The 24,711-nt window shown below is 41.9% G+C and overlaps 2 protein-coding genes across 3 annotated transcripts; one reads left to right on the forward strand and one right to left on the reverse strand.

Moving 5' to 3' along the window:
* Positions 1–553: 553 nt before the first annotated feature.
* elovl1b (ELOVL fatty acid elongase 1b) lies at positions 554–13,924 on the reverse strand. 2 transcript variants are annotated; one of them, XM_068591557.1, is made up of 8 exons: positions 13,822–13,924; positions 2,997–3,099; positions 2,728–2,918; positions 2,462–2,542; positions 2,310–2,366; positions 2,120–2,225; positions 1,671–1,807; positions 554–1,413 (listed from the first exon to the last, which is right to left on the reverse strand). In XM_068591557.1, exons 2-8 carry the CDS (start codon positions 3,064–3,066, stop codon positions 1,099–1,101), a joined length of 957 nt encoding a protein of 318 aa, XP_068447658.1. In that variant the 5' UTR covers positions 3,067–3,099; positions 13,822–13,924; the 3' UTR covers positions 554–1,098. The 2 variants fall into 2 exon arrangements, with proteins under 2 accessions (XP_068447658.1, XP_068447657.1); XM_068591556.1 differs by lacking the exon at positions 13,822–13,924 and adding an exon at positions 6,369–6,563.
* A 4,939-nt stretch (positions 13,925–18,863) lies between these two features.
* Positions 18,864–24,439, forward strand: mob3c (MOB kinase activator 3C). Its single transcript, XM_068591484.1, has 4 exons — positions 18,864–19,189; positions 21,092–21,682; positions 22,973–23,175; positions 24,007–24,439. The coding sequence occupies exons 2-4, from the start codon at positions 21,265–21,267 to the stop codon at positions 24,034–24,036; spliced, it is 651 nt and encodes a 216-aa protein (XP_068447585.1). The 5' UTR covers positions 18,864–19,189; positions 21,092–21,264; the 3' UTR covers positions 24,037–24,439.
* Positions 24,440–24,711: the final 272 nt, after the last annotated feature.

Genomic DNA, 24,711 nt, shown 5'->3' on the forward strand with positions numbered 1-24,711 from the left:
GGACATCCAATGCATTCACATTAAAAAAATTAAAACTGTTTGAAGAAGCAACTTGAAAGGAGGGTTTAGTTTAAACTTTAGAATTATGAGATGGTGCGTTGCAATTAAAGAAACGCTGCCTGTTCCAGACTGTAAAACAAAACTACTTAATGTACCTGTGGTTCGGTCAGCTTGCATTCATGTTCAGGCTGAATGGACGTAAAGAATTCATTTTCTTTGAGCGCTAATACGACGGCATATCTGAACCCGGTGAACCCGCGCGTGGTGGATAACGGTGGGTGGGGATCCGTTCTTCAGGGTGATTTCTTTCCCTCTGCCTCAGAACGATGGATTTTTTTCTCCAGACAAAAGCAGAATGGGGCCCCTTGTTCGCCTCCTACTGGCTCCACATACTTGAGATGGCTAAGACAAGAGGCTTCAGCAAGCAATGCAAATACTTGTCTTTGTTGCAACACAGCAGTGTCTCCCCCCAAAGCCCTGACAACTTGAACTAAAACCCTTCATGCATGCAAGCAACTATTCTGTAAGTGAAAATGCTGACGCACAAAATGTGTAAGATAATTCAAAATTTAATTTATTGGCATTTAATTTAAAATACACAATATAACAAAATTTAGAAAGTCTAAACCGATACAAATTAGTTATTTTGTTTGTTGTAAAACTATTTACAAAAAGTATTTTCAAGTTTGGTAGAAACTGTACAGTTATCTGTCAGGAGCGGCAGGTCAGTGCGATGTGGGGGTCAGAAGTAGTGAAGGCAAGTGGGGTGAAAGGCCACCAGTGTGGTCCTGAACTAGGAGGTTGTTGCAACATCAGTGAAGATAATATTCTGGTCAAAACATCTTCTCTTCATACATTTAATGTTCAATGAATGGTTTCCCAACTCAAAAAAGAAGTTTTGAGTTGAACGAACAAACAAAGCAACCAAAAGTTTGAAGCCCGACTGAGGAAATCATTGCCCACGTCATTTCTCCGTGTGTTGCAATTAAAACTAATAAGAGGAAAAGAAACACAGCCAAAACTATCTTTGGAATCCGCGGTCGTTTAAAAAAACGGGGTCGCTGGGTCATACTTCTTATGCGTTTCCTTCCACGGATCTTAGGCCTTCTTCATCTTGCTCACGTGACTGCTGCCGTTCTCGTGGCGAGCGGATCCGTTGCTGGCTCCGTGGCCGATGCCGTTCTCGTGGTGCTTGCCGTTGGTTAAGACGGCCGTGCCGTTCTGACACTGCTTAACGTCCTGTTTTGGCAACCGCTTGCCCTTCACGTACGCCTGGATCCAGAAGTTGGAGAAGAGCACGAAGAAGAAGGTGCCGTACATCCAGATGAGGTGGAGGATCATGGGGAACTGGTAGTCGCAGCTGTCCATGAAGTAATACTGGGTAGCGTGGAGAGATACCAGGACAAACTGGGTCTGTTGGGAAGAAACCAGGAGTCAGCCAAGCACTTACTAGAAATACATGCAGATGCATTAGTCTTGAAGCCTTTTGGAGCAAAGATAATAAATTAAAAAGAACCGGAATACCAGACATTAACATTAAAATACTTAAGTAGTGCAAAGCTCTCATGCTGTCCTTGATCCCTGAAGCCTACGAGAAGCTAAATTTAAATAAAGAATTGATGATGAAACGAAGAACACACAGACAACGGCAGAGTATAGGGTGTCCCTACCAGCTGAATGGCAGTCATGTATTTCTTCCACCACAGAAACTTCTGGAAGCGCGGTCCGGAAGCAGAAAGGCCGTAGTAGAAGTACATGATGACGTGGACGGTGGAATTCACCATGGCATGGAAAGATCCCATTCCACCTGGGGGTAATAACCAAAACAGCGTTAAGCCACCTTAAAGTAGCTGAGGAACCCGAGTAAAAAGCTCCGCGGCTCTACGTTATTAATTTATCTTGCAAGGTCAGAGACTCTTGGTTAATCATTTTCTTATGTCCAAACATATCTATGCAGGAAGCAGGGTTTATCTAAAACACATGAGTGGAAGCAAAGTGGAGGACAGTGCTGCAGATTGCACAGGTCACCATCCACACATGACACTACAACACCCCTCCCCCTCCCCAACAATTTTCAAACTCTTTGGCCAAAATCCAGATTTGGTGAATGTGTACCCACCAGGCGCATAGACAATCCCCCACCACCAGGTCCAGGGCATGAAGGAGTGGTGGAAGATGTGTAGGAAGGTCACCTGACCGTGCTTTTTCCTCAACACGAAGAAGACCTGACCGAAGGAGGATAACGATCAGCTAAAGCCGTGATGACTAACAGTTAACAAACACCAAGGCAAGTAACAGACGGAACTCACTGTATCGATGAGCTCAATAATCTTAGAGAACCAGAACAGCCAGGCCACTCGGACCATCTGGAGAGGACGGAAAAGACTTAGTCAAATTAGAATTTCACATCATATTAAATCAAGAATTGCATGATGACCGAGTCGGACGTGAGGGGACTTACTCGAAGTGCTTGAGGACCGTTAGACATGTCGATTGGGTCACATCGCCAGGTATAGGTTGTGGCCCAACCAGACATCAGGAACTAAATTACAAGAACATTTCGTTTACTTGGTTTGTGCTCATTGCTAGAGTAAGAGCCTTGCGGGTAGAAATTCAACCAAAACTACACAAATAAAGACACTATCCATTCATGCATGAACATGAAATGTTCAGATAGTCTTTAAATGTGTTTTTATATGTTGGTGACTTTGAGTAACGGTGTCTTACTTCGTAGACGATGACTATCGACAGGGCCACGAGCGTGAAGTTGTAGACTATCATGGCTTCCTTAAGCTGGAAAGGTTTACGATTGGCCATCATGCGCGGCCCGAGGTACATTACAAACAAGAGATAAGACAGCAGTATTGCCGACATGGGAAGAGGATTCTGCATCAGCGGATAATCCTTCAGCCGTGGATCTAGAGAATGAAAAAAAATACGTTAGAAGACAAAAATCTTGAGCTCTCTTTTGTGTTTAGTTTAGCGAAATCACCTACCGATTCCTTCCAAGAGGTAGTTGTAGATATCCATGGCGTGCGAGCCAAACTCCTGGATCTCTCGAAGCATGTTTGCAGTCTTGAATTGCTGTGACCAAATTATCTGCAAAAAAAACAACACGCTCATTGTTACTTTGATCTCGTCGAGGCCAAACACAACAGCAATCCCTCTACCACTCACATGACAGTCATTCAAAAACACTCACTTCAAGGAAACTATATTTTGGGCATTTTCTTTTATGTCCAGGAATTGTTTTGGAACCTTACAAAGTGGTTCATTGTTCCTAGACAGTGAAATTTCCGAAGACATCAAAAGAGAAATACAGAAAATGAAATTAAAACAGTGTTCTCTTTAATGAATGCGTCACATGAACTCTTCAACGGAAATAAAAAGCACATGGCTCGTTTGGGCTTTGGGTCAAAGAGGAGCCTTTTGGTGCATTCACTGATTCAGCGGGACTGACATGTGATTATCAGGACACGGCAGCTCATCTCTACTTCAACAAACACACCCTGCAAAAAAAATAACAGGATGCTCATCAGACATGGGCCGATAGAAGGGGAGGTGCTACAAGGAGCTGGGAGGGCAACCCTCATCCCACAGTAGGGCGACACTCTACTGGCCGGGTTTAACGTCATGCTTTTCTCAAATGAACCCAACTGGGAACAAAAACAAAGGAAAGTTCCTGATCACTGAACTAAAAAACACAAACAGCAAAACCCTGACATTGTCAGCCGAGTTCCTTTAACTAACACGTGTTTTTTTTTCTTGTTATGTAGCAAACACATTTGATAGCCACCTGCCACTGCAAACTCAACCACAGATATATGCACATGTGAAGGTTGCTCAGGGTTTCCTGACCGGCAAATGTTTCTGTTGACAAAGGGCTTACCATATCGAGTGTAAAGTGTAAAGTGTTTTCACAAAGTAGAGGACATGCAGGGTGCGGCCCGCTCTCAGCGCGCTATTGTTGTACAATCACCAAGGCTCTGGAGTTTTCAGTGCCTAAGGCCTAAGGAACAGCCCGCCTTAAACCAATATCATTAACAGCCGGTAATTTAATGTTGTGAAATGACGGACAGACGGGGGGGTGGAGCTCACAGAGGTGCTGCGCAGGCAAACCGCGTAAAGGGATACAGTAAAAAGATGTTTTAAGTTCATAGCAGTTTGCCAACACTGAGCCAGATCCAAGTTTAAGGATGTTAACTTGCCTTTATAATCAACTCATTTTAACGCTCTTCGTTATCATAAGGTGTCAAACCAGCTTTGTAATCTGCACTCGAGCACACGTGTGGCTGCTTCAGCCTGCAACCCAGTCCCTGAATGCTTCAAGGCAATTAATGTGCAACACATTATCTTACATCTTCAAGAACTAGCACAAGGCCACAGATACTGAGCTGTATATGACAGTCCTGGACCTGCGTCGGTTCATACGTTGTGCATTCATTGCGTCAATGTTTAACCGGATTCTGAACAGAACACATGTGCAGTGTCACCAGATTATATCATCTTCCCTTTTCAGATTCCCTCTTACAGTTTGTTCACCTCAGGGCTTTTCAATTGTTAACCACAAAGCGGCGTCAGCAGCGCAGTATCTTTCTGGTCGATCTTCTCGTTGAGCTTCCAGGTGATTGAGTTCAGCATTCCAGGACAACTTGTGACAGCTGCACCGCTGACTTCGCTTCCTTTCGTCAACACGGGGGAAAACTTCAACATCGGGAGTTTTGTGTTTTTGCAGCCACTCGGTGTTACCCCCAAAAGCGGAAAGGATGGTGTTGTGCAGCGTATAGCAGACACATGACGTTTCAGAAAACGCTTCGGCAAAACGCAGTAGTTGTTTTCAAAGCGACGACGAGGCATTTTGGTCGGTCGCCTCACATTTCAACAAGAACACCATTGTGTCTGTTGGCCAGAGTCTTGTACTGAGGAAAGATGCTGAACAGTTACACCTGATGACCGTCAGGTTAGTGATGATGGCTGGTTTATTGTCACACCGGGAATTGAGTCTTGGCAGTTTGACCACGTCACATGGCTTAAAGCTTGTTTTAGTTCTTTGAGCCAAGATGTTGGTACCAAAAAACACTTTTCTGAGTTCCATCAAATGTTGTTGACACTGCAACAGAGCACAGTGGGATTACACAGAAACGCTACAGTTATAGATATGTAGGAAGTCATATAAAGCTCCAGTTTTCATGTTCAAACTGCTGTAGGTACATGAAACTTGTGACTCGCTTGAGCTTACCCTTTTAGGGAATACAGACCACAGTAAAACCGATTGTGTGAGTCAGGAGGATAGTCTTATGATCATGAACACTAAGAGGGAGAAGGAAACAATACTTCTGTATCTTAAAGTCCCAGATGAAGAAAGATGTTTTAAGAAAACAAAAAAGTGAAGTCCCTTCCATCTCAGCTTAGTGAAACCACAAATCTTGCCATCAACCGGCAAAGACCATTTTGCGAGCAGCCGACAGCAGTTAATGAACATCTCTGCTCTGACGCATTCTACGCCATTTCCTGCATGTACTCATCAGTGACCTCAAACATAATGAGACTGCATAACTGATATTAATCTTCTCCCCCCCCCCATTAAAGGCTTGTGTGTCACATAGTAATTGGCAGTAACAACTGTTGAAGAGTCAGTGCTGTTCAGACAAATCAACAATACCGGTAGTTATTCCACAAGCGGACAACAACGTCCTCCACATAGCTGTGAGAGTACTAGTGTACACTGTGCTGTACTAGTACCATGGCGCTGTGAAGCCATTTAGTTGCGCACACACACACACACACATACACGGACACTAAAGACCCCACACTACCTTTAGGCAATGACTTCCGTCACCTCTCAAGAGAAATGTCAAAAACGTCCAGCCCCGAGCTACACAAGTCCATTCTTGTGAAGAAAATGGTATACAATGTTTGAACAGTTCTGCAAAAACCCACCGTTACTCCTTATGTATGTCCACTTCATGTTACTCTTTTGCACTGCAATGACAACGATGTGGCTGGTTTACAGCTACAAAAGGAGAAATAAAAGAATGGGAAGGGAGGGGGGAAACATTTCCGACATGTCAATGAATCATAGCTATGGAAAAAGGGAGCTCCCTCGCACTCACAAGGTGGAAGTTAATGATGAACCAAAGTTTAAAAAAAACAAAACAAGGGAGCAGACAGGAACCGCTACACACAGCAAAGTATCCGTTATAAAAAGGACATTTAAACCTTCACAGCCGGATAACCTCAAACACCAAAGGGAAGACAAAAAAGTCCAAGATTAAAAAAACAACAACAACCCTGAGCTGCTCAACATGTAGACAGAGTTAGTTAGTTAGTTAGTTGGTTCACCGTCTATGTAACCATGTGCTACTTACCTTGTTTAAACTAAAATGTTCCTTTTAACTCATCAAAAGCCAATGTGGATTCTTCTTTTACAGGACGGCAAAGCCTCCTTGAAACTATAAGGACGGGGCGGCAGCAGCAAGAAGAGAAAACGGCAAAGCAGGGAGCGATAGAGAGGGAGAGGGAAAGAGAGAGAGAGAGAGAGAGATGGAGTAAGGGAGCGAGAGTGTAAACTGACACACTGTGACTGGTACAGCAGTCTTCCAGATCCCCACCCTCCCTGACTCACACAGGGGATGAATAACTGGCTCATAGAAGGAGAGGGAGGGGAGAGGGATGAGCCAAAGAGAGCGAGCACATGTGAGCACCAAGACGGAGTACAACTGGAGAGAGATTGAGACGGGCCCTATTTCAACCCACACCCCCATTTAAATTCCACTTTGTGACCACCGCCCTGAATTCAACAAGGTCGGGGATGCTCCCACCCTCTCTCCTGGTTCCCCCCCTCCTGCCCCCAACCAGTGAAACACGACACACGACTCTAGAGTCGCCCTGTAGGTTTTCGCTCAGGGGTAGGCTGATAATATTATTCACAAGCAGCAGGCGAGAAATCAGAGGACACTCTGTTGTCATGAAAGGGGCCATTGTTACCCTGCGATGGCTCTCGGCCCAGCCAACACCCATACAGCAAAACTAGCTTCCACGTCCCACTCTGCACTGGGAGACAATAATATCATGGAGAAAATGCCTGGAACGAGTCGGGAGTAGCTGCACTTCTTTTGTCGTTTGTCTGCCTAATATTTGCCACGGACCCACAACATGCTTGCTTCAAATCCTCCTACGCACTTACGAGGGGTACAACTCATGGTCGAGGGTAAAACATCTATACATTTGAGGTAGGGAGCGTCGTAAATGGTCATAAAAACTTGAAGTATGATCAGGGTTGGAGAGGCTAATAGCAGACTTGTGCAGATTGCTGCATGGGTAAAACATGACTCCCACGATAACGCTTAAAATTCCTCTAAGCGTGTTGTGTAAGACGGTTTAGATCTCGATAATAAATCACTTACTCTAATCTTACTGCCACACCCATTCGTTCCAAAGAGAGGACCCAAACATTAGCAGTAATTTTATGCTGAGAAATCATCTTAGTCCTCTGGCTGCAGGTAAAGTTACCAATGTGGCCTGATGACAGCACACACAATGGCCTAAACATTAAGAGTTTGAGAGATCAAGTCACAGGAACAGCGTTAACTATTCCAGATTAATACGGAAAGAGCCCTACAAAGTCAAATCTTGCTCCAGATTTAGCTCTGAAGTAAAATGCAATCAGTTAGAGGTACCCTGCAATGCTGTAATTGCTATTAAAAGCATATTCTATGGTGCTTTTTTGTGTGTGAATACGAGTCAAAATTGGCTTTTCAAATCACAAACATCTGGAATCTGGTGATCTTATCCCTGCGTCGGATTGGCTGGCCTGGTTTTACTCAGTTACTTGGGCCCTGCGGGGGAGGGGAGGTGGCAGCGCTCCAGTGCATCTTAGCCCCTCCTCCAAATACCAAAACACACCTCACAATGCTATTAAAATCATAATTTCTTTGCTATAGTCACTGACGGAGCCATTTCAAACGCCATGTCATCTTTTTAATCAAATGGAGAGAAAAAATAACTCTTAATTCAGAACTATTGATGATATTGGTTAATACAAACAGTAAAATGGATGATCTGGTGGCTTGGAATGTGTAAACGCAGGACCAAGTGAGCGGCAGCGGCATTATAACGGTGCGGCTGAGCGCTGAGCCAGATATTTCCACCAGCATGTCACACACCCGCGTGAGGAGTCTGACTTTGCTGTCAGGGCACACGTCTTAGGTCAAGCTATGCAACGTAAGAAACATTTCCTTTGTCAAGAAATAACGCTGCTCTGAAACGCAAGATAAGATTGAGGGTTTTTTTTCAAGTTGGTTTGACTGAGAACTGGCAAGGTTATTTTATTATTATTATTATTATGGTCTGTTCCTGTGCTCACAACCTTTAAACCATAAGCAGAAAATCTTTACTGACAGCAACAATCTGGAAATTGAATGAATGTCAAATTGAAACGAGTACAAACGAAACCAGTGTCGCAAACGCGAGAACATGCCTTCCAAATTCAGCCAGCAGGACGACAAACTCACTTACGACAAAACAAAAAGGGTCATTGTGCTCTTCCTGGGGCCTCGGACGCAGCACTGTCACCTGGGCCCCGGGTTGTGGAAGTCAAAATATGTGTCTGATAGACCTGTGTCTCAAGTCAACAGAGATTAAAAAAGGAGTATCAAATGTATGTAAAAGTCTCCCCAAACACAAGAAAACTATTTCAAGCAGCCAGTTGAGGACGTGTGACAATTATAAATCAAACACCCCCAGAAACTCTGTGCAGACCGAGTAATTTGATTGGAGAGGCACTCCATGAGCACAGCAGTGGGATTATGTTTACTATAATTAACTATTTATACTTTCACTCCACTTTACTGGCATTATGACTATTAATTACATTAACAGTAGTGATCGATCTTAGATTGCAATAAACTTGAACTTTACAATTATATACATATTTTAATAGATAACGTTTGTGTTAAATCGTCAATGGTCGACGCAAGAGGACGAAAGGGAAAGAAAGAAGCCCGGACACCAAAGCTTCCAGGTGTGCTCACGCAACATCAGCCAAAACTAGAGCAGCTTCTGGTAACTTCTGGTGTCGCGCCATTCCCCCTGTGAGGAAACCGACTGTCACAGATGAGCAATAAGGCCGGGACACGAATGTCCAAGCGCAGACTGAGAGCATCTGATCGACAAAAAATGTCTTCTGTGGAACTCGAGGTGAGGGAGAGGTCACAACATAGAAGAGATGCTTTTTAGAAACGGGAGAGACTAAGATGTGAATTGTGATTTATAAGAACACAAAACATGAAAAAAAAACACAATTATTGTGTCTTGCAGGTCTAAAACTGTGCTGAAAGGTTACTGGAGACAATCATGAAGGGCAGGAAACGATGGTTTTAACTTACCGGAATCACACTCGGCATCAAAGCAACTCCCAACAGACTCACTTCACTGATTGCACAACTTGCAGATACATCATGCATGACACAAGAAGCCTGCGATAAACATGCAGGCCTATGCAAAGAAGCTAGCTGGTGGGCAGCAACATGTATTATGTGTTGCTTGGACACAGATCAGTCCCAGAACTATTTATGTGGGTAGAGCAAAAATAAATAATTCAATTAAACAAATCATAATCTGTTACTCTATATCTTTTCTGCAACCTTTGTTGCCCCGGAATATTATATGCATTGTAAGTGGCATTGCATTGCATAATCAAAATCTAAAACAATGTGATTGCATAACCATCTTAAGCATGCCATTTTGTTGGATGACAAATTAATACTGGGGTTATACAAATTGAGCGTAATGTATACATAACAAATATTATTATTACTATTCTTCAAGTAACAAAAGGCTTAAGTTGTAGTAATTATAACCCCTCAAGCACAGGAATGTTGCTAAACCTATCTGGACACTGACATGTTTATACCAGCTCCCTCTCATTGTGTTTATCTGTGTGTGAGTCTGTGTGTGTGTCTGTGTGCGTCTATGTGCGTGTGTGTGTGTGGTGGGGGAGCACACACTGAGACCAGGCCTGCTGTTAAACACTGGTTTAATTCTCTTCCCTTCCTCCTTCTCCCCCTCTCTGACCCTCTGCAGGTCTCAACGACTCGGATGTCTGTAATTTTGCACCAACAACAATAGTGCATCTCATCCTGATGAATGGGCTCAAACTAAAGCAGATTGTGGACAAACTAGAATTACCGCCTTCGAACAACCGGTCATGTTGCCGTTTGTCATCCCTTTATAATGTTGTATTATCAGAAATTTGTGTGAAATTGTCAGAATAACCTTACACACATTCTTGAGTTGTGAAAAAAAAGGAGTGAGGTCAGAGTGACCTTTGACCGACAAAGTCTGCTCGTTTCAACCTTGAGACCAGGTTGACCTTTGTGCCAAATTTGAAAAATTCCATCCAGACGTTCCTGAGATATTGCATTCACGAGAATGGAGCGGTGGGCAATATGAAAAAATGATGCTTTGACTACAGCCGGCGCAGAGACAGAACTACTCCAGCTCAGCAGGTACAGGAATCATAAGGGAGAGGGAATTTGCATGTGTCCACACACAAATATATGAACAGGTTGAACCTGCAGAATGATGGATCCCACCCAAGTTATGAGCATGTTTTGTTTTTTTTTAAAACATGTATGAAGACTGCTTCATTTCTTCTCTTTTTACAAATGTAGCTGTTGATGGAGAGCTCGACACTGAACTTGAGGTAGTACAATGTTGAAATGATGGTCAAAACTATGGCAAAACCTAAAAAAAAAAATATCCAAACTGAAAGAAACCAAATGACATATTGGACATTCGTGCAAGACTGTGCACAAATTTACAAGTTCTGACTGGAGCCCTGTGGAAAGTTTCCTGCTAGTTTAGAAATCTGAGGGTGGAATTGACATAGGAGGGTCATAACATCTCCGTCTCTCCTGAAACAACCTGTAAACATGCTGCTTAAAAGACTTAGCTGCAATTATAATTTACAGATCGCCCATGTCAAACTACAAGCAGCTAGCAGGTTTGTATTCAGTACAAACAAGCGCGATACCCAGTCTAATTCCAATGCCGTTTCACTTTTGTGAACCAAAAGCGATTCCCTCATTCGTGTAAAACTAAACAGTACAATTTTTCCACTCATTGAAAGGTTTTTCATGCCCACTTGAGGGTGTGTCCTTGTGGGTTTTCTCATGGGAGAGCATGCAACACTAGTCAGCAAAACAGCTCCAGACTTGATGGATGTGGCACGTGTGCAACACGTGACGAGTTGGGATTATGCAAGACTTAACCACGACTGGAATGAGTCTTCATGCCGTGAATACTTAAGATTCTACGATGACACAAACTTCCACTTGATGGTGTCAAACATGCACACGTGCAGAACAACTGTAGTAAATACACAACTGGTATTTTCTGATACGAGTAGTATGACGCACAGAGACAGAGAGACAGAGACACAGAGAGCGAGAACAATATCCGATTGTGCAAACATGCCAAAACAGATGATCGTTTTAATATTTGAAATAACTGTGTTTTTTTTTTTACAATCTGACCTTTGGTCCAATTTTTCCATAAAGTATGACGCAGCTGTTTTTACACGACTTTCACTTTCTGTTGAATCTAATTACTCAATTAAATGTATGTTGTATTGCCCTAAAATTACAAATGTGCCTCAGATGACTTTGCAATCTGTACACACACAACATCCTCTGTCCCAGGACCCTCACATCGGTAAAGGAAACACCCTGAAAAAAACAAACAAACACTCATGGCTGTGCAGACAAACAAGCGAGCAGAACAGCAAATATTAAACGATGATTAAAATATTACCCAGGAGGCAGAGTAACAATTACAGGACAAGATTTGGAAAAATATTTTAAAAAAGAAAGCCATAAAACTAAAAACACACCTTAGCTGGTAGCGACAGTTCAGGCATGCTGGTCAAAACACACACAGCCACTCTGAGGCCATCATGGCATATTTATAAAGGGCAATAACAAGGTCGTTGCTTACGTTGGTTATTTACACCGACTTCACTTCTTATCCTCCCACTGTTTAGACAAGAGTTAAACCATGTTAAAGCGCTAAGATATTCCGCCCCAGCCTTGCACTGAAGTGGCGCACAACTAACATCCAACATAGTCCCACAAACTGACAGGTTTTAAAAGATGATTCACCGCACAAGGCTGACGAGCCAAGTTACTTGACAACATTCAGAAAGTAAAGAGGGACTGTTCTAAAGTTTACCAGAGGCTTATGGAGAAAAGGCCCCCACCATGAGCTTGAAACGTGGTTAAATACCCCAAGGAAAGGCCTGAAGGAGACTTTTTAGTCAGAGTCACAAGGTGACACTTATCAGTGACTAACATTTCTCTACTAATCTAGCAAAGCCCTTTACTGCAGCTGCTCAGTGACCAACAAGAGAAGACTGATCCACTGTTTGAAGTATAACTGCTGCATAAACACAAATAGCTCGACCTGCAATGTTTTCTTGTGAAAAAAACATTGGTTTGAAGAGAGTCCACGTCCTTTCCAACGGCTGAAACTTGCCCTAAATGCGTGTCCTTCAATAAGAGTGTTGACACAAGAAGATTATGACTCAATAGCAGGTACATCAGTGTTTACATTACTATCAGACGTACACCTGGGCTGGTTGACCTTGAGGCCCTTTGTCTCCATCCCACGGTCGTTAGTTACGGTTAATGTTTACATGTCTACACTGAGCCAGTGATCCATAATCCACTTTTAGAGGCCATCATGAAGCTGCCAGCAAACACGAGGCATTGTTCTCAATAAGCAAACGGAGACTGATGCATTGTGTAAAATGTGTTTCCATCCAAATGTGCTGAATGTCAGCTTAACATGTCATGAGTTAATTGTACAAAACACTAAATGCCTAGAATTGTGGCCTCACAGTACTCTTTCTTCATCATTGTGCATTGCACAGACGAGGTGTGGTAGCTCGTGGTTCTTTCTTTCCCCCAGGATGGCGAAATTTAACGAGAGCTGAACATGACTAATGGTGTTGAAGCTATCAAGTCAGTTGAGAAAACAGTCAGAGTACTTATCAAAACATTATCTTTATATATGATACTGTGCCAATATTTACTCATGTATGCAGAATAATATAGTCCAAAGTTCAACTCCTCCCTCCAGCAAAACCTAGCTACCAAAGACATTAAAAGAAAAAAAGGGAAACCGTTACGTAGTTATAACGTTTGGCCAGCAGGTACGTTTTTTTTTTTTTTTGTGGCATTTCGGATCGACGAGAGTTTAACTACACGTGCTATGATTCATAAGCTTGTTAAGCACACGCATAACGTCACACCAATGTGTTCTCGCTATCACGTATACATTACTGTGTTTTGACGGCTACAATGACACAAAAAGGTGACAGTTCAACACAACCATCTGCCTCTGCTGTCAGTGAGCTCTTTTGTCCGCAGCACCGGTGCAAATGACGAGATGAGGCCAAATACAGGACGACACCGTTAATAGTCCGAAACACACATTTCATCTCCAACCGTTTTGTGCACAAACACTCGCGCCTAACTTTAATTCGCTTTAAAAAAAATAAATAAATAAGTATTCATTAACAACAAAACAAGCGAGTGTTTTAGTCTGCAACTTAGCTATTTACACACGCAAAACTAAAAAATATGCCACCTGAATGAATAAGACCTTGATATGACGTAGCGGAAATTGGCAGCGCGCGCACCCCAAACAATATAGCTATATGTAACTATATATACGCTGAAATTAACTAAAACCTCTTCGAGACAACACGGTCCTAACGGTCAAAACTGTTTCACTGTAACAGTGAAAAAAGGTACTCACTTGAAATAAAGCGACGGAAAGCTGTCGAAAGCAGGCTGATAACCCAGCAGCGGAGAGAAGTTGGTCCGCTGCTTCCTCTTCCTTTCCGCTTTAATCTTCCCCTCGACGAAACCGCTTGATGGAGCTGGAAAAAAGGTGGAGTCATCTTTCTGCACTGCCGCGAGCTGGGCGCCAAATATGGAGTTAAGAAAATGCCTGTATCAAATGTCTGTTATCGCCAATATGAAATCAATCTGCTGCGGCTTCTTTCTGACAGACTCGGACTGTTAATTGGCGAACAAAAGTGATAATGCTGCTACTGGTGGGAGTGGACCCGTCTATACCCTGGAACATTATACACTCCATGTTGGTCTTTAAAGAGAGAGCACATTATATATATATATATATATATATATATATATATATATATATATATATATATATATATATATATATATATATATATATATATATACACACACACACACACACACACACACACACACACACACATATATATACATATATATGTATATATATATGTGTGTGTGTGTGTGTGTGTGTGTGTGTGTGTGTGTGTGTGTGTATAAAATACTTGTTTTTTTTCAGCTAGTGCTCCTCTGCTATCGTTGGGAAAGAGTTGGACTGGGCTGAGATGTTCGGTTGGATAATGAAAAAAGAGCTGGCATAGTATTTGCTAGTTTCTCAAAAATTGCCAACCCAGCCTTTGACACAATCTCCATATCTGTGGTTTGTTTGCAACAACATAAAATGCTAAAAGCTACAGCTTTTAGCTACAGCCCTCAGGGGTCAAAGCACAACAACAAACCACAAAACAACATCACAAAAACATTTGACAAAACTCAACAACATTTATACAAATCACATATCAACATTTCACGCAACAACATTTTCGGAAACCCAACAACATTTCAATTTTGCGTCCGAGACGAGAGAGATGGACAGGCGGGATGGTGCAGCGTCTGTGTTTATGCAGGAGTTGTAGACCGCTGTGGGGAAGTGGGAGCAGAGCCGGATGCTCCATTTACTTTTTACCAATGACCATGAGCTTAAGTTGTTGACCGGAAAGAATGAGATCACGGATGCACGTGGGCCAAATTGAGAAATATTTCGCTCGACGCTGAGTTGCGAACATTGAACTGGCTGCCTGTTCGCCTGAAGTAGCGCTGGAAGCGGCTTCATTCAGACACTTGTCCGGGGCAGTTTGACGTTTCGACATTTGTGAGACTTCCTCAACAATAATAAAGCAGAACTAGTGGTTAATGTCCGATGGTCGACAGCGGAAATGAAAACTGTTTTACAGGAATGTGACCGTGTCAGTTTAGGTTAGCTGGTGAGGCTATGTGTTGGTAAGTAGGGGTAATGTGGCTCAAGGCACGCCCCCTTTTTGCCGCAAATGGTCCAAAAAAGCGAATTAACCACATAAAGTCGAGTAAAGTCAGGCAAAAAACACGCCATTAGAGATAGCTCGGAGTAAAGTCCATCAAAATGCACCATATTTGCACTCGTCACACATGGTATTACAACTGCTGCACAGCAATTCCCCTGTAATTAATAAAGTTTAATTGAACCTTTATCATATAATCTTATCATCCTGACCTTAGAGGGGAGCCTTGTGCACTTTAAATAAGCACTTCAGTATGTCGCAGACTAATAGAATCATTGTTCAATACTTCCAGTTTTTAAGTCTCTTCGTTATCGTTGTTGTTTTTATCTTTTTGTGTTTCGTGGAAAAGAAAGAAAATTGTGTTTTGTGAAGTGCTGTTGTGCTCCAAACTTTTATCTTTTTAACAGCTTTTATCTTTAGGCACACTGGACATCGCAGTAGGATGCACAAGCCACAATATTTATACAACACTGCTATTCAGTCAATGAATAACAAAATATGATACCCTGAAAAGATCAAGTTCTGCTGCTGCGTGTCTGTCTGTCAAACGGTTCACACTTAGGTTCACACGTAAGTTCACACAAAGTGTGAACAAAGTTCACACTTTGTGAACCTACGTCTGCTTAGGTATGTGTCACTTAACACATTTTAAAAAAAGATCTAACGCTGGTCACTTGAGATGAGACACTCCAGGTGAAAACACATTCAGGTGCTTATTTTGCTCCACTTTGTCTTGCATGTGTTGCTTTGCAATGACTTTGCATTAGATAATGCTTAATTTGCATATTCAAACATAACATTTCAGAAGACTTAATTGTCTTGTCAGTAATCCACAGTTTCATAGTCAAATGATATTGTTTCGCCTGTAGTGTCCTTTTAAATTCTCGGCATTTTGCATATCTTTAAGCCGTTTTATCAAAATGAGGCAGAAATCTCCACTTCAGTAGCACCAACATACACCAAACGGTCCAGTTTCGTTCCAAAGTCGGAATGTTTCTAGCGAGGGGTTTGTTCGTATCATTCATTGCGTGTTTTATAGAACATTTTACTCCTAAAAATCTTCAGGACAGTGTTTCCTTATTATAGAATGATTAAAAAAAGAGATTTCCAAAATCCCCTCTGTTGTCAACTTTGACTCTATGTCAACGAAATCAAACAAAAGTTTGTATCCAAATGTTCAGATTAGATGGAGATGCAAATTAGCATATACATATTTAAATATAACATCTAAAAAAATATCTTAATGAAGCTTTGTGGTGATTTCTGTTAATTAAATGTTTTGCCCATATTGGCCTGGGCTGTCTCCCTTTAAAGTAAACCACTACTAAAGCGAGATGAATGGGTTCTCCAATGGGTGACACACACCTGTGAGCCTGTAATGATCACACAGAGATTACAGAGAAATCCTTATTAAGTCGGCAGCATTAGACTCCTGCTCGGCTAACATAATCATAAATCATCCGTTTGTCAACCTGCTGCTGTTAAAGTAACCAAGGTTTCCAGTTGAACTCTTTTACTTTGAGTTGAGAACAGATGGTAGATAATCCTATTTATTGTCCAATACACAGGCATACCACTTTCCCCCGAGCTACAGCTCCAACTGTGCCATAAACCTGCTGTTTGTTTGGACAGGCATGGTTTTTGGGGACAGTGTGTGCCACGCTGAGAGACGATCAAAGCTGACAAGAAGGCCTGACTGTGTGCACTTCCTCCTTTGTCACATTTCTGGGGGATGCCAGTAACACTCAGAGCTAAAGTAGAGCATAGGGCAGCAGCCGGCAAAATCTGTCATGCATTTCCTGTGTATGTTGTCACTGTGGAGTTGTGAAAAATTGTACTTGCTTTATGTATTAGTCAGATATTTTGATGAGATTATAGATCTCCTAAAATGTGATATATATATATATATATATATATATATATATATATATATATATATATATATATATATATATATATATATATATATATAAACAGTGACTTCTACTCTTTTTCATTGGGTTTATTAAACTTCTTCAACACTTAACCTCAGTTAAAACATGTAGTCTTATTCTTAGGCCATTCTTTATATATTATGCAGTGTACAAACATGTTATGCCAAATCGATTAGCATTAAGCTAATATTTAATCAGTATTTTAATTCAAACCACCTTCTGTTTAGAAAACAAAGCTATTACTCTGACAATAGCTTGCAGAACCTAGAATATAGAATTTTTCATGAAACCACACTCATAGTTAAAGTCATAGCGACCTCAAGTGGATTTGTCGGGTTACCGCAACTTATGATCACTCTTCAGTCCAAGTCCCTTTTTCATTTAAGTTTCCATCAAGCACTGAATAGTAGAAAGGTGGCGATGCAAAATTAAATGGATAAGAAACTCGATATGAACTACCTGAATGTTTATTCATCATGTGAATAATGCAGTGTAAACCAGCAGAAATTTAAAAAAAATACAGCTAAATAAATTGGCCAGAAGTTAAACATCAATTAAAATACCAGTTAATAACATATATAATGTATAAACATAGCATTTCATTGAATAGATTATCTACTTTGCCACAATTCAGCTATTTGAGTCAATATCATTAATGGCGCATGTCTAATTTCAATGATACAAATAATGTCATCATCATGCACTTAGGTCTTTGAAGTACCGAAAAAAGTGCAATCAAACTAAGCAGCAAATAATACTAACCTCCGACAATACAATGTGTCTCAAATAAGAGTCAGAATTCCTCCAATGCAGCAACGTCAAGCGTCTTCAGATAAAGATAAGAACAAAATCTCATTTAGTACCTGTTGCTTCATGGAGGACCCCAACATTGAGATTTCACCATCTCAATTCAACTAACTGACTTGACTGCTGCAGCTCAGTGAAACTCTTTGGGAATGTTTTGATAGGAACACACACGGCACACTGTAACGATATTTTAATCTTTTATGAGGAAAGGCAACAGTCACCACAACTAAAACTCTCGTTCGTTCCGTCTGCTGGCTTCTGATCTTGTTGCTCTTCAATTGAGAAGATGTCAAAGATGTCATTCTGGTGGGACTCCTATCACAAAGAGTGGACCTCTTCTTCTTTGCAGGTTGGGTGACATTACACAGAAGAGAAACAGACACCCTCCTCCTCTTAGTGGCACCCATTCACCTCCGAGACAAAGCGAACAGTCAGGGCAGAGCTCTCATGAACACTCAGCCCCCGAGGGCACCGGGACACAGACAGTCTCAGTCAAACATGCCTTTGTTTGTTCATGATTTCAATGCACAGTTTTCTTTTCGGGAGACTAGTATTTTCTCTATTTAAGGTTGAGCTCTGAGTTCAACGACAATATCTTAAAAAGTCCAAGAATTTAAATGATATGTTATTGAGACTTCACAAAAAGCAGCGCACAGACTGCCAAACATCCAGAAATGTTTGCGGGATCACTCGGCTCCTTCGGTCCTAAATGTGGCTTAAGAGAAGGGGTTGCTTTCTCAGGACCTTTACCAGAGGGCTGGACTTTGGTGGGACAAGTGGGCCGGCTGCTCTGCTACAGGATGAGAAGAAAGGGAAGAAATGGAAAACAGGGGGGGGCTGAGTGGGGGTTTGGAAAGGCCTTTTCCAGCCCTTCTACTCTTTCAATTTATAGGTCTTCCACACACACACACACACACACGCACACAGGCACTGACACACGCACGTATATAGACGGCAGAGCCCAGAAGGCAAAGTCAGGATGTGACATCATCCACAGGAAGAGAAGCCAAACAACTTTTTCTCTCTTTGCTGTGTTGTCTGTGCTGCTGAGTGAAGTTGGAGCCTCTCGGTCTGTTCGTGGCCGGCAGGGAGGGAGCGGATCCAGAGGAGCTAGAGGGGGGCAGAGCAGCTGGATCTGTCCTGCACGGGGAGTTTAAAGTCCAGGGCTCCGGCGCCTGAATCCTCCTTCAACTTTCTCACAACTTCCCACCACATTCCTCCACCGCAGGATTTCAGACAGGTACAGTGCAGACAGCTTATTTCCCCCCCCCCCCCTCCCCAATTCTGTAATCTCATGATTTTTTTTTAATCTTCCTCTTCCTTTGTTTCTGGTTACTGAGACTTGCAGCGCCTTCTTTTTTTTCTTCCTTTCTCATCTATGTGTCGGGTCTTGGGAGGGCTTTTGCTCGTCTACAGTCGTCAGAGGCAAACTAAAGTATTCCAGCAGTGCGTGATCAGACATGCTTCATTCCGAGGCTGCAGAGGCACGCAAAGGGAGACGTGAAGTGATCAACACAAGAAGTCCCTCTGTCCCGCACGCTGTCACTTTTTGGTCAAACCATTCCTGGCTTCACTACGAAGAGTGTTCACGTTCAATAATTGTTTCCCTGAATGAAATGAATGTTTCCCTGAATGGCACGCTGTAGCTGTGAGTCTTCCTCAGAAAGCCCTTTTGTTGTGGACACATTACAGGGAGAGCGATCTCGTGACCACGTATTCAAGCTCCCCCGGTGGTGAGTTTGAAACTGACTGTGAAAGCTCATGGAAAGAAAAAGTACCCTTCTCATATATCAAGTGCTGTTTGCATTTCAAATCATCACTGTTTGAGCAAAAGGATAAGGGTGAGCAGAACCCATTTTTCTGAGATGAGGTACTGGGTCAACAGAAGTTCACAGTAAACCGCAGTGCTCGGCCTATAATGTGAGCACAGATGATAATGCAGAGACAAAAAAGAAAAAACTTCTGCTTATTGGAGTTACAGAGAAACAACCACAGGAAACGTTGAGACCGGCCGTTCGAAACAAGACACAAATGCGGATACAGTATCATGTTGCAACCGCAGTCAGATTCAAGTGACTGCGGTTGCAACATGATACTGTGTCAAATATATACAGTCTTCCACACAATTAAATGTAACCCTTTCAATGATGTGACGTCCTTCAATTTCATCTCTCACAAACTGTCCACCTCATTTTACCATAATAACCGACAGTATGTAGTTGATATTCAAATGCGGACATTGTTTTATTACCGTAATAATGAAGGATGTTGATCACATAACAGTTCAGTGAGGGCGTGCTCCTGATCAGTGTGTATTAATAGCACTGTGATCGCACAGGAATCTCACTTTAGGTATAGTCTGAGATCACAAGGTATGTTGTCTGGTCCAAGTGCACGGAGTAAACTGGAAGGGATTGACTTTAAACTGGAACTGGTCTCTCCTGATGTTCAAGTGAATGAATCGTTTGGTACCCGGCACTGTGCGTATATGCAGGTACATTGTTTTTTTCTTTAACTTTTTATGCTGCTTTGTGGCCTGGATGTCGCCCTGTTAAAAAAAGATAGTTTTTCTAACTGGGTCATATGGTTAAAAATAGATTAAATAAAGATTGGAACAAAATAGCTATCATAAAAAGATAATCATATGTCCATAATGTATTGTTTGTATGTCGTATCCAAAGACTATAATTTCCCAGAAATTAGTTTTTAAATCAAACTTAAAGTTTTTCAGTGAGTGACACGCAGCATGCCATTCATTTTCTCAACCATGCATGACTTTAGCGGCCTGAACTTTGCCACAACCGACTGAAACGGTGGCTATTTTTATCTGTGTGCCACTGAAGATCTTATGAAAAGGTCATCTCAGCCACACAAAGCAGTGAAGGCACTAAGGACACGTTTGGGACAAACTCAGTTTGTTAGTTCAAAGTGAAACAGTTTCACTTACTTTGGCCTAGACAAGTCATTTTAATGATCTAGTTCTTACACTTCATGATTTGTATGACCCCTTTGTAAACAATCTGATACTAATATGAATGGAGATATACCTTTGATGTTACTTTTACATTTTTGGTTATTCTGGCTGACTTCTTCTTCTTCTTCTTCTTCTTCTTCTTCTTCTTCTTCTTCTTCTTCTCCACAGAAACACCCCACCGTCTTCTGAAAACAAGAGAGCTCACGGCCTCCTTTTGACCTTATATCCGAGCTGAAACCCACCTGGTGCCGTCTCCCGGGAAGGTCGCGCTTTTATCAAAGTCAACATTATTATTCTGGAGAGCTTATCCTCCCCCCATCACAGGGGAATCGGCTGAGTCGATGGCGTTGTGTCTTGGACAAGTCTTCAGCAAAGACAAAACATTCAGGCCGAGGAAGCGTTTCGAACCGGGCACCCAGCGCTTTGAACTCTACAAGAAGGCCCAGGCCTCGCTCAAGTCCGGCTTGGACCTGAGGAAAGTGGTTCAGCTGCCGGAGGGGGAGTACATCAACGACTGGATTGCTGTTCACGTGGTCGATTTTTTCAACAGGATCAACTTGATCTACGGCACGGTGAGCGAGTACTGCTCCGAGCGCACGTGTCCCATCATGTCCGGGGGGCTGAGGTACGAGTACAGGTGGCAGGACGGCGACGACTACAAGAGACCCACCAAGCTGCCCGCTCTCAAGTACATGAATCTGCTGATGGACTGGATCGAGTCGCTCATCAACAATGAGGACATCTTCCCCACCAGAGTAGGTGTGTGAGGAGTCCACGAATGAAGGCGTCAGATTGAGTGTGAAGCCTAATAGCTGATTGATTGATGCACTGACGTTGTGCTGCATCAGTGCCGAAGTGTCTGCCTGGAGTGCAGCGCTGTTCCCCTTCATTAACACTTCAAATGGGATGATAAAGTTCAAGCAGGGGTTAATTAAACAATGAGGGTGACATTTAGGAGGAGACTGGACGGCTGATTGCGGTGGTATTTTCTCCCAGCAGCAGATTTGGCAATCAGTATTTCTTCAAGGAGAATATCAGGGGGCCTCTCTGTTTGGATTTTTGCATGATTTCCCTCTGGGAGCTCTGCTTTCCCCCCCGCTGTCCATAGACACGCAGGTCAGGTGAAATGAAAACTCCAAATTCACCTCGAGGTGTAAAAGGGTTTTGCATACTTGTTAGCCTGTAGATTGCCAATTTTAACTGGGTGTTTCCCTACCTTTTACCCAGTGTGTGCTCAATATTTGATGGCCCTGGGTAGGATTACATAGAGACAGAAAATGGAAGGATAGTTTGAGCGAACATGTAAGAATATTAATTTGTCACACAGCCTTTTCAGAAGGGGCTTCATTGATGAGCCCCTTTCATAGATGGAATAGCTTTGAAGAATCGTTTCACTTTTTTCACTGCAGAGAAAACGCTGTGATGCCTGGTGTCTTTCTTTATTCAGCAGTTTTTGTATTGTGTCTTACTACCAGGCAGTAAAAGTTGGACTTTTCTGCCTTTTATCTGTAACTTGTAAGTTGACATTTTTTGACACGTTTCACAAAACATCTTAAGCTATGTTTGTTGTGTTCGTTAATATGCTAAATATCAGGATCACATCTATGTGAAATCATATTTGTAAACTAATAAGAGGAGTTTTCTCTCTCTCGCTCTCTCTCGCTCCTGTTTATTTATTTATATATTTTTTTCTTTATCAAATTGTCCTGCATTTTTTTGTCAAACATACTCCACAGTAAGAGCAGAGGTAACCCCTCGAGTACATGTGCGCCTGCCTGAGGGTCATGGCTCTACCGCACTTCTTTGACACAAATTATTAACACACGTCTGAGACTGACAAAGACCTTGTACAACTGAAACTGACAGTTTTTGAAAAAGGTGTAATAGAGTGTTAAGTTAAAGGTCCTATCTTTTCTCCTTTATGTCCCCTTTCATTAACACAGTACCTCATAAAAGGCTGTGCCCATACATCCAAAGATTAGCGCTCGACGATTTATGTTGTGCAGGTGGAACTATACTAATAACAGCTTTCTCCTTTCTACACACCAGGTGTACCTTTCCCCAAGAACTTCCAGCAGGTGTGCAAGAAGATCCTGAGCCGCCTCTTCAGGGTGTTTGTGCACGTTTACATCCATCACTTTGACAGCATCTGCAGCATGGGTGCAGAGGCCCACATCAATACCTGCTACAAGCACTACTACTACTTCATCTCGGAGTTCAACCTCATTGATCACTCGGAACTGGAGCCCCTGGTGAGACAATAGCGCGACCGTAGATGTGTGAGGGTGGTGACAGGGAGCAGGAGAAAGAGGATCCAATGGATGTTTTGTGTTGGCAATAGTTGTCAGTGTCAGTGTAACTCCCGGTCAGTCTTGCAGAAAACATCAGCCATTCTGCAATATATAACCTTGATGTGCAGCATACTTGGTGAGGTTGAGTTTTTTTCTTAAGGCCAGTGTGTTTTCCCGGCTAATGCACAAAAAAAATAACAGCAATTTTGTTATCTGAAGTCTTACAGTACATGTTTTCCTCTCCCTAAGACAACAATAATTTCCCATTTGACACTATACGAACAGAATCAATATCCACACTCTCCAGTATAAAATAAACTTGTTAACTGCTTTATAGAAATTGGTTTGGTTTGAATCAACAGCTCTCATAAGAGAAGTTGCTGACTTTGTACAGTCCTGTAATGAGGCAGTTGTGTTGTAGTTGTACACCTCCATCACATATGAGCAGATGGAGAATGGTCGTCCGAGCATCAATAAAAAGCTTTACTTATCATGATTATGAACCCTGGGCCGTGTAATCACCCATCATAAAGTGAAACGGGGATGAGACATTTAAGTCAACACTCCGCAGAAAAGATGAGTCTTTTAAACAGACTCTGTTTAATTGTTTCACCTTTTGTACCCAAGGGAAATCTTTTTGATGTTGATTTTAGACGAAATTTCTTTCTCACGATAAGAAATAATGTTCTTCATACAAACAATGTAGATAGCACTTCATAACAATCCTTTGTCTCCTCGTATAATATGATTTTGATGTGTTAAACATGTATTTTCTTTTCTTTTCCAATACAGAAAGAGATGACCGAGAAGATATGCAATTAAACAAAACCAAATGGACAAAAGGAGTTTACATTTTGACGTTATCTGAGCCCCGTGAGAAGTCATCGCCTTTAAAACACTCAAAACAAAGAACAATTTTTCATCAGATTGTAAGAGTGTTTTTTTAAGCATACCTGAGAAGGTCCACAAACTTTCCACATTTCTTTAGATGGTGTTATAGTGCCTTCGCAGAGGTTTTTTTTTACTTACAGTGAAGTGGTGCTTGATGCCATCATTATAGGACTTTGTGTTTGATTATAATTCATCCTCCAATACTTGTGCTTTTTATTTTTTCCTGTGCATGTATGTTCGACCTTTTTAATATACAGTGTTAAGTCGTTTTTTGTTGAATGTTTGTATTGTTGTAAATGTTTTTTTTTCTTCTTTTTTACAGTTTAAACATATAAATGGAGTCTGAAAACGTGTTTACAAATGTGTATTTTGCACTGCAAAACAAAAATGTGTTCAAAAAATTAGTAATGTTTCCATTATCAAAGTCAACACTTCATCACAGGAGTAAAAAGACAACAAGATGAGTACCTTTTTAATAATATATTTGCTTTAAAGGGTTGGTCTGCTACAGACCTTTAGTTTCAGGCCAAAACCAACACCCCAGATAAATAAAGACAAAGATCAACACAAAATATATTCATGCTAAAACACTGTAGGTATGTGGCA

The sequence above is a fragment of the Clinocottus analis genome, unplaced genomic scaffold (assembly GCF_023055335.1).
Source record: "Clinocottus analis isolate CAN_PGR_092001 unplaced genomic scaffold, fCliAna1.0.p SCAF_25, whole genome shotgun sequence".
Taxonomy (NCBI): domain Eukaryota; kingdom Metazoa; phylum Chordata; class Actinopteri; order Perciformes; family Cottidae; genus Clinocottus; species Clinocottus analis.

Bases quoted from the DNA above. Each gene is read 5' to 3' on its own strand.
- elovl1b (XM_068591557.1), bottom strand. From the start codon at position 3,066: ATGCTTCGAGAGATCCAGGAGTTTGGCTCGCACGCCATGGATATCTAC. The intron at 1,808-2,119 runs GTGGGTACACAT...TATTACCCCCAG, and splicing joins GGGGATTGTCTATGCGCCTG to GTGGAATGGGATCTTTCCAT. The intron at 1,414-1,670 runs GTAGGGACACCC...TCTTCCCAACAG, and splicing joins ACATGACTGCCATTCAGCTG to ACCCAGTTTGTCCTGGTATC.
- mob3c (XM_068591484.1), top strand. From the start codon at position 21,265: ATGGCGTTGTGTCTTGGACAAGTCTTCAGCAAAGACAAAACATTCAGG. The intron at 21,683-22,972 runs GTGTGTGAGGAG...TCTACACACCAG, and splicing joins CATCTTCCCCACCAGAGTAG to GTGTACCTTTCCCCAAGAAC. The intron at 23,176-24,006 runs GTGAGACAATAG...TTTCCAATACAG, and splicing joins ACTCGGAACTGGAGCCCCTG to AAAGAGATGACCGAGAAGAT.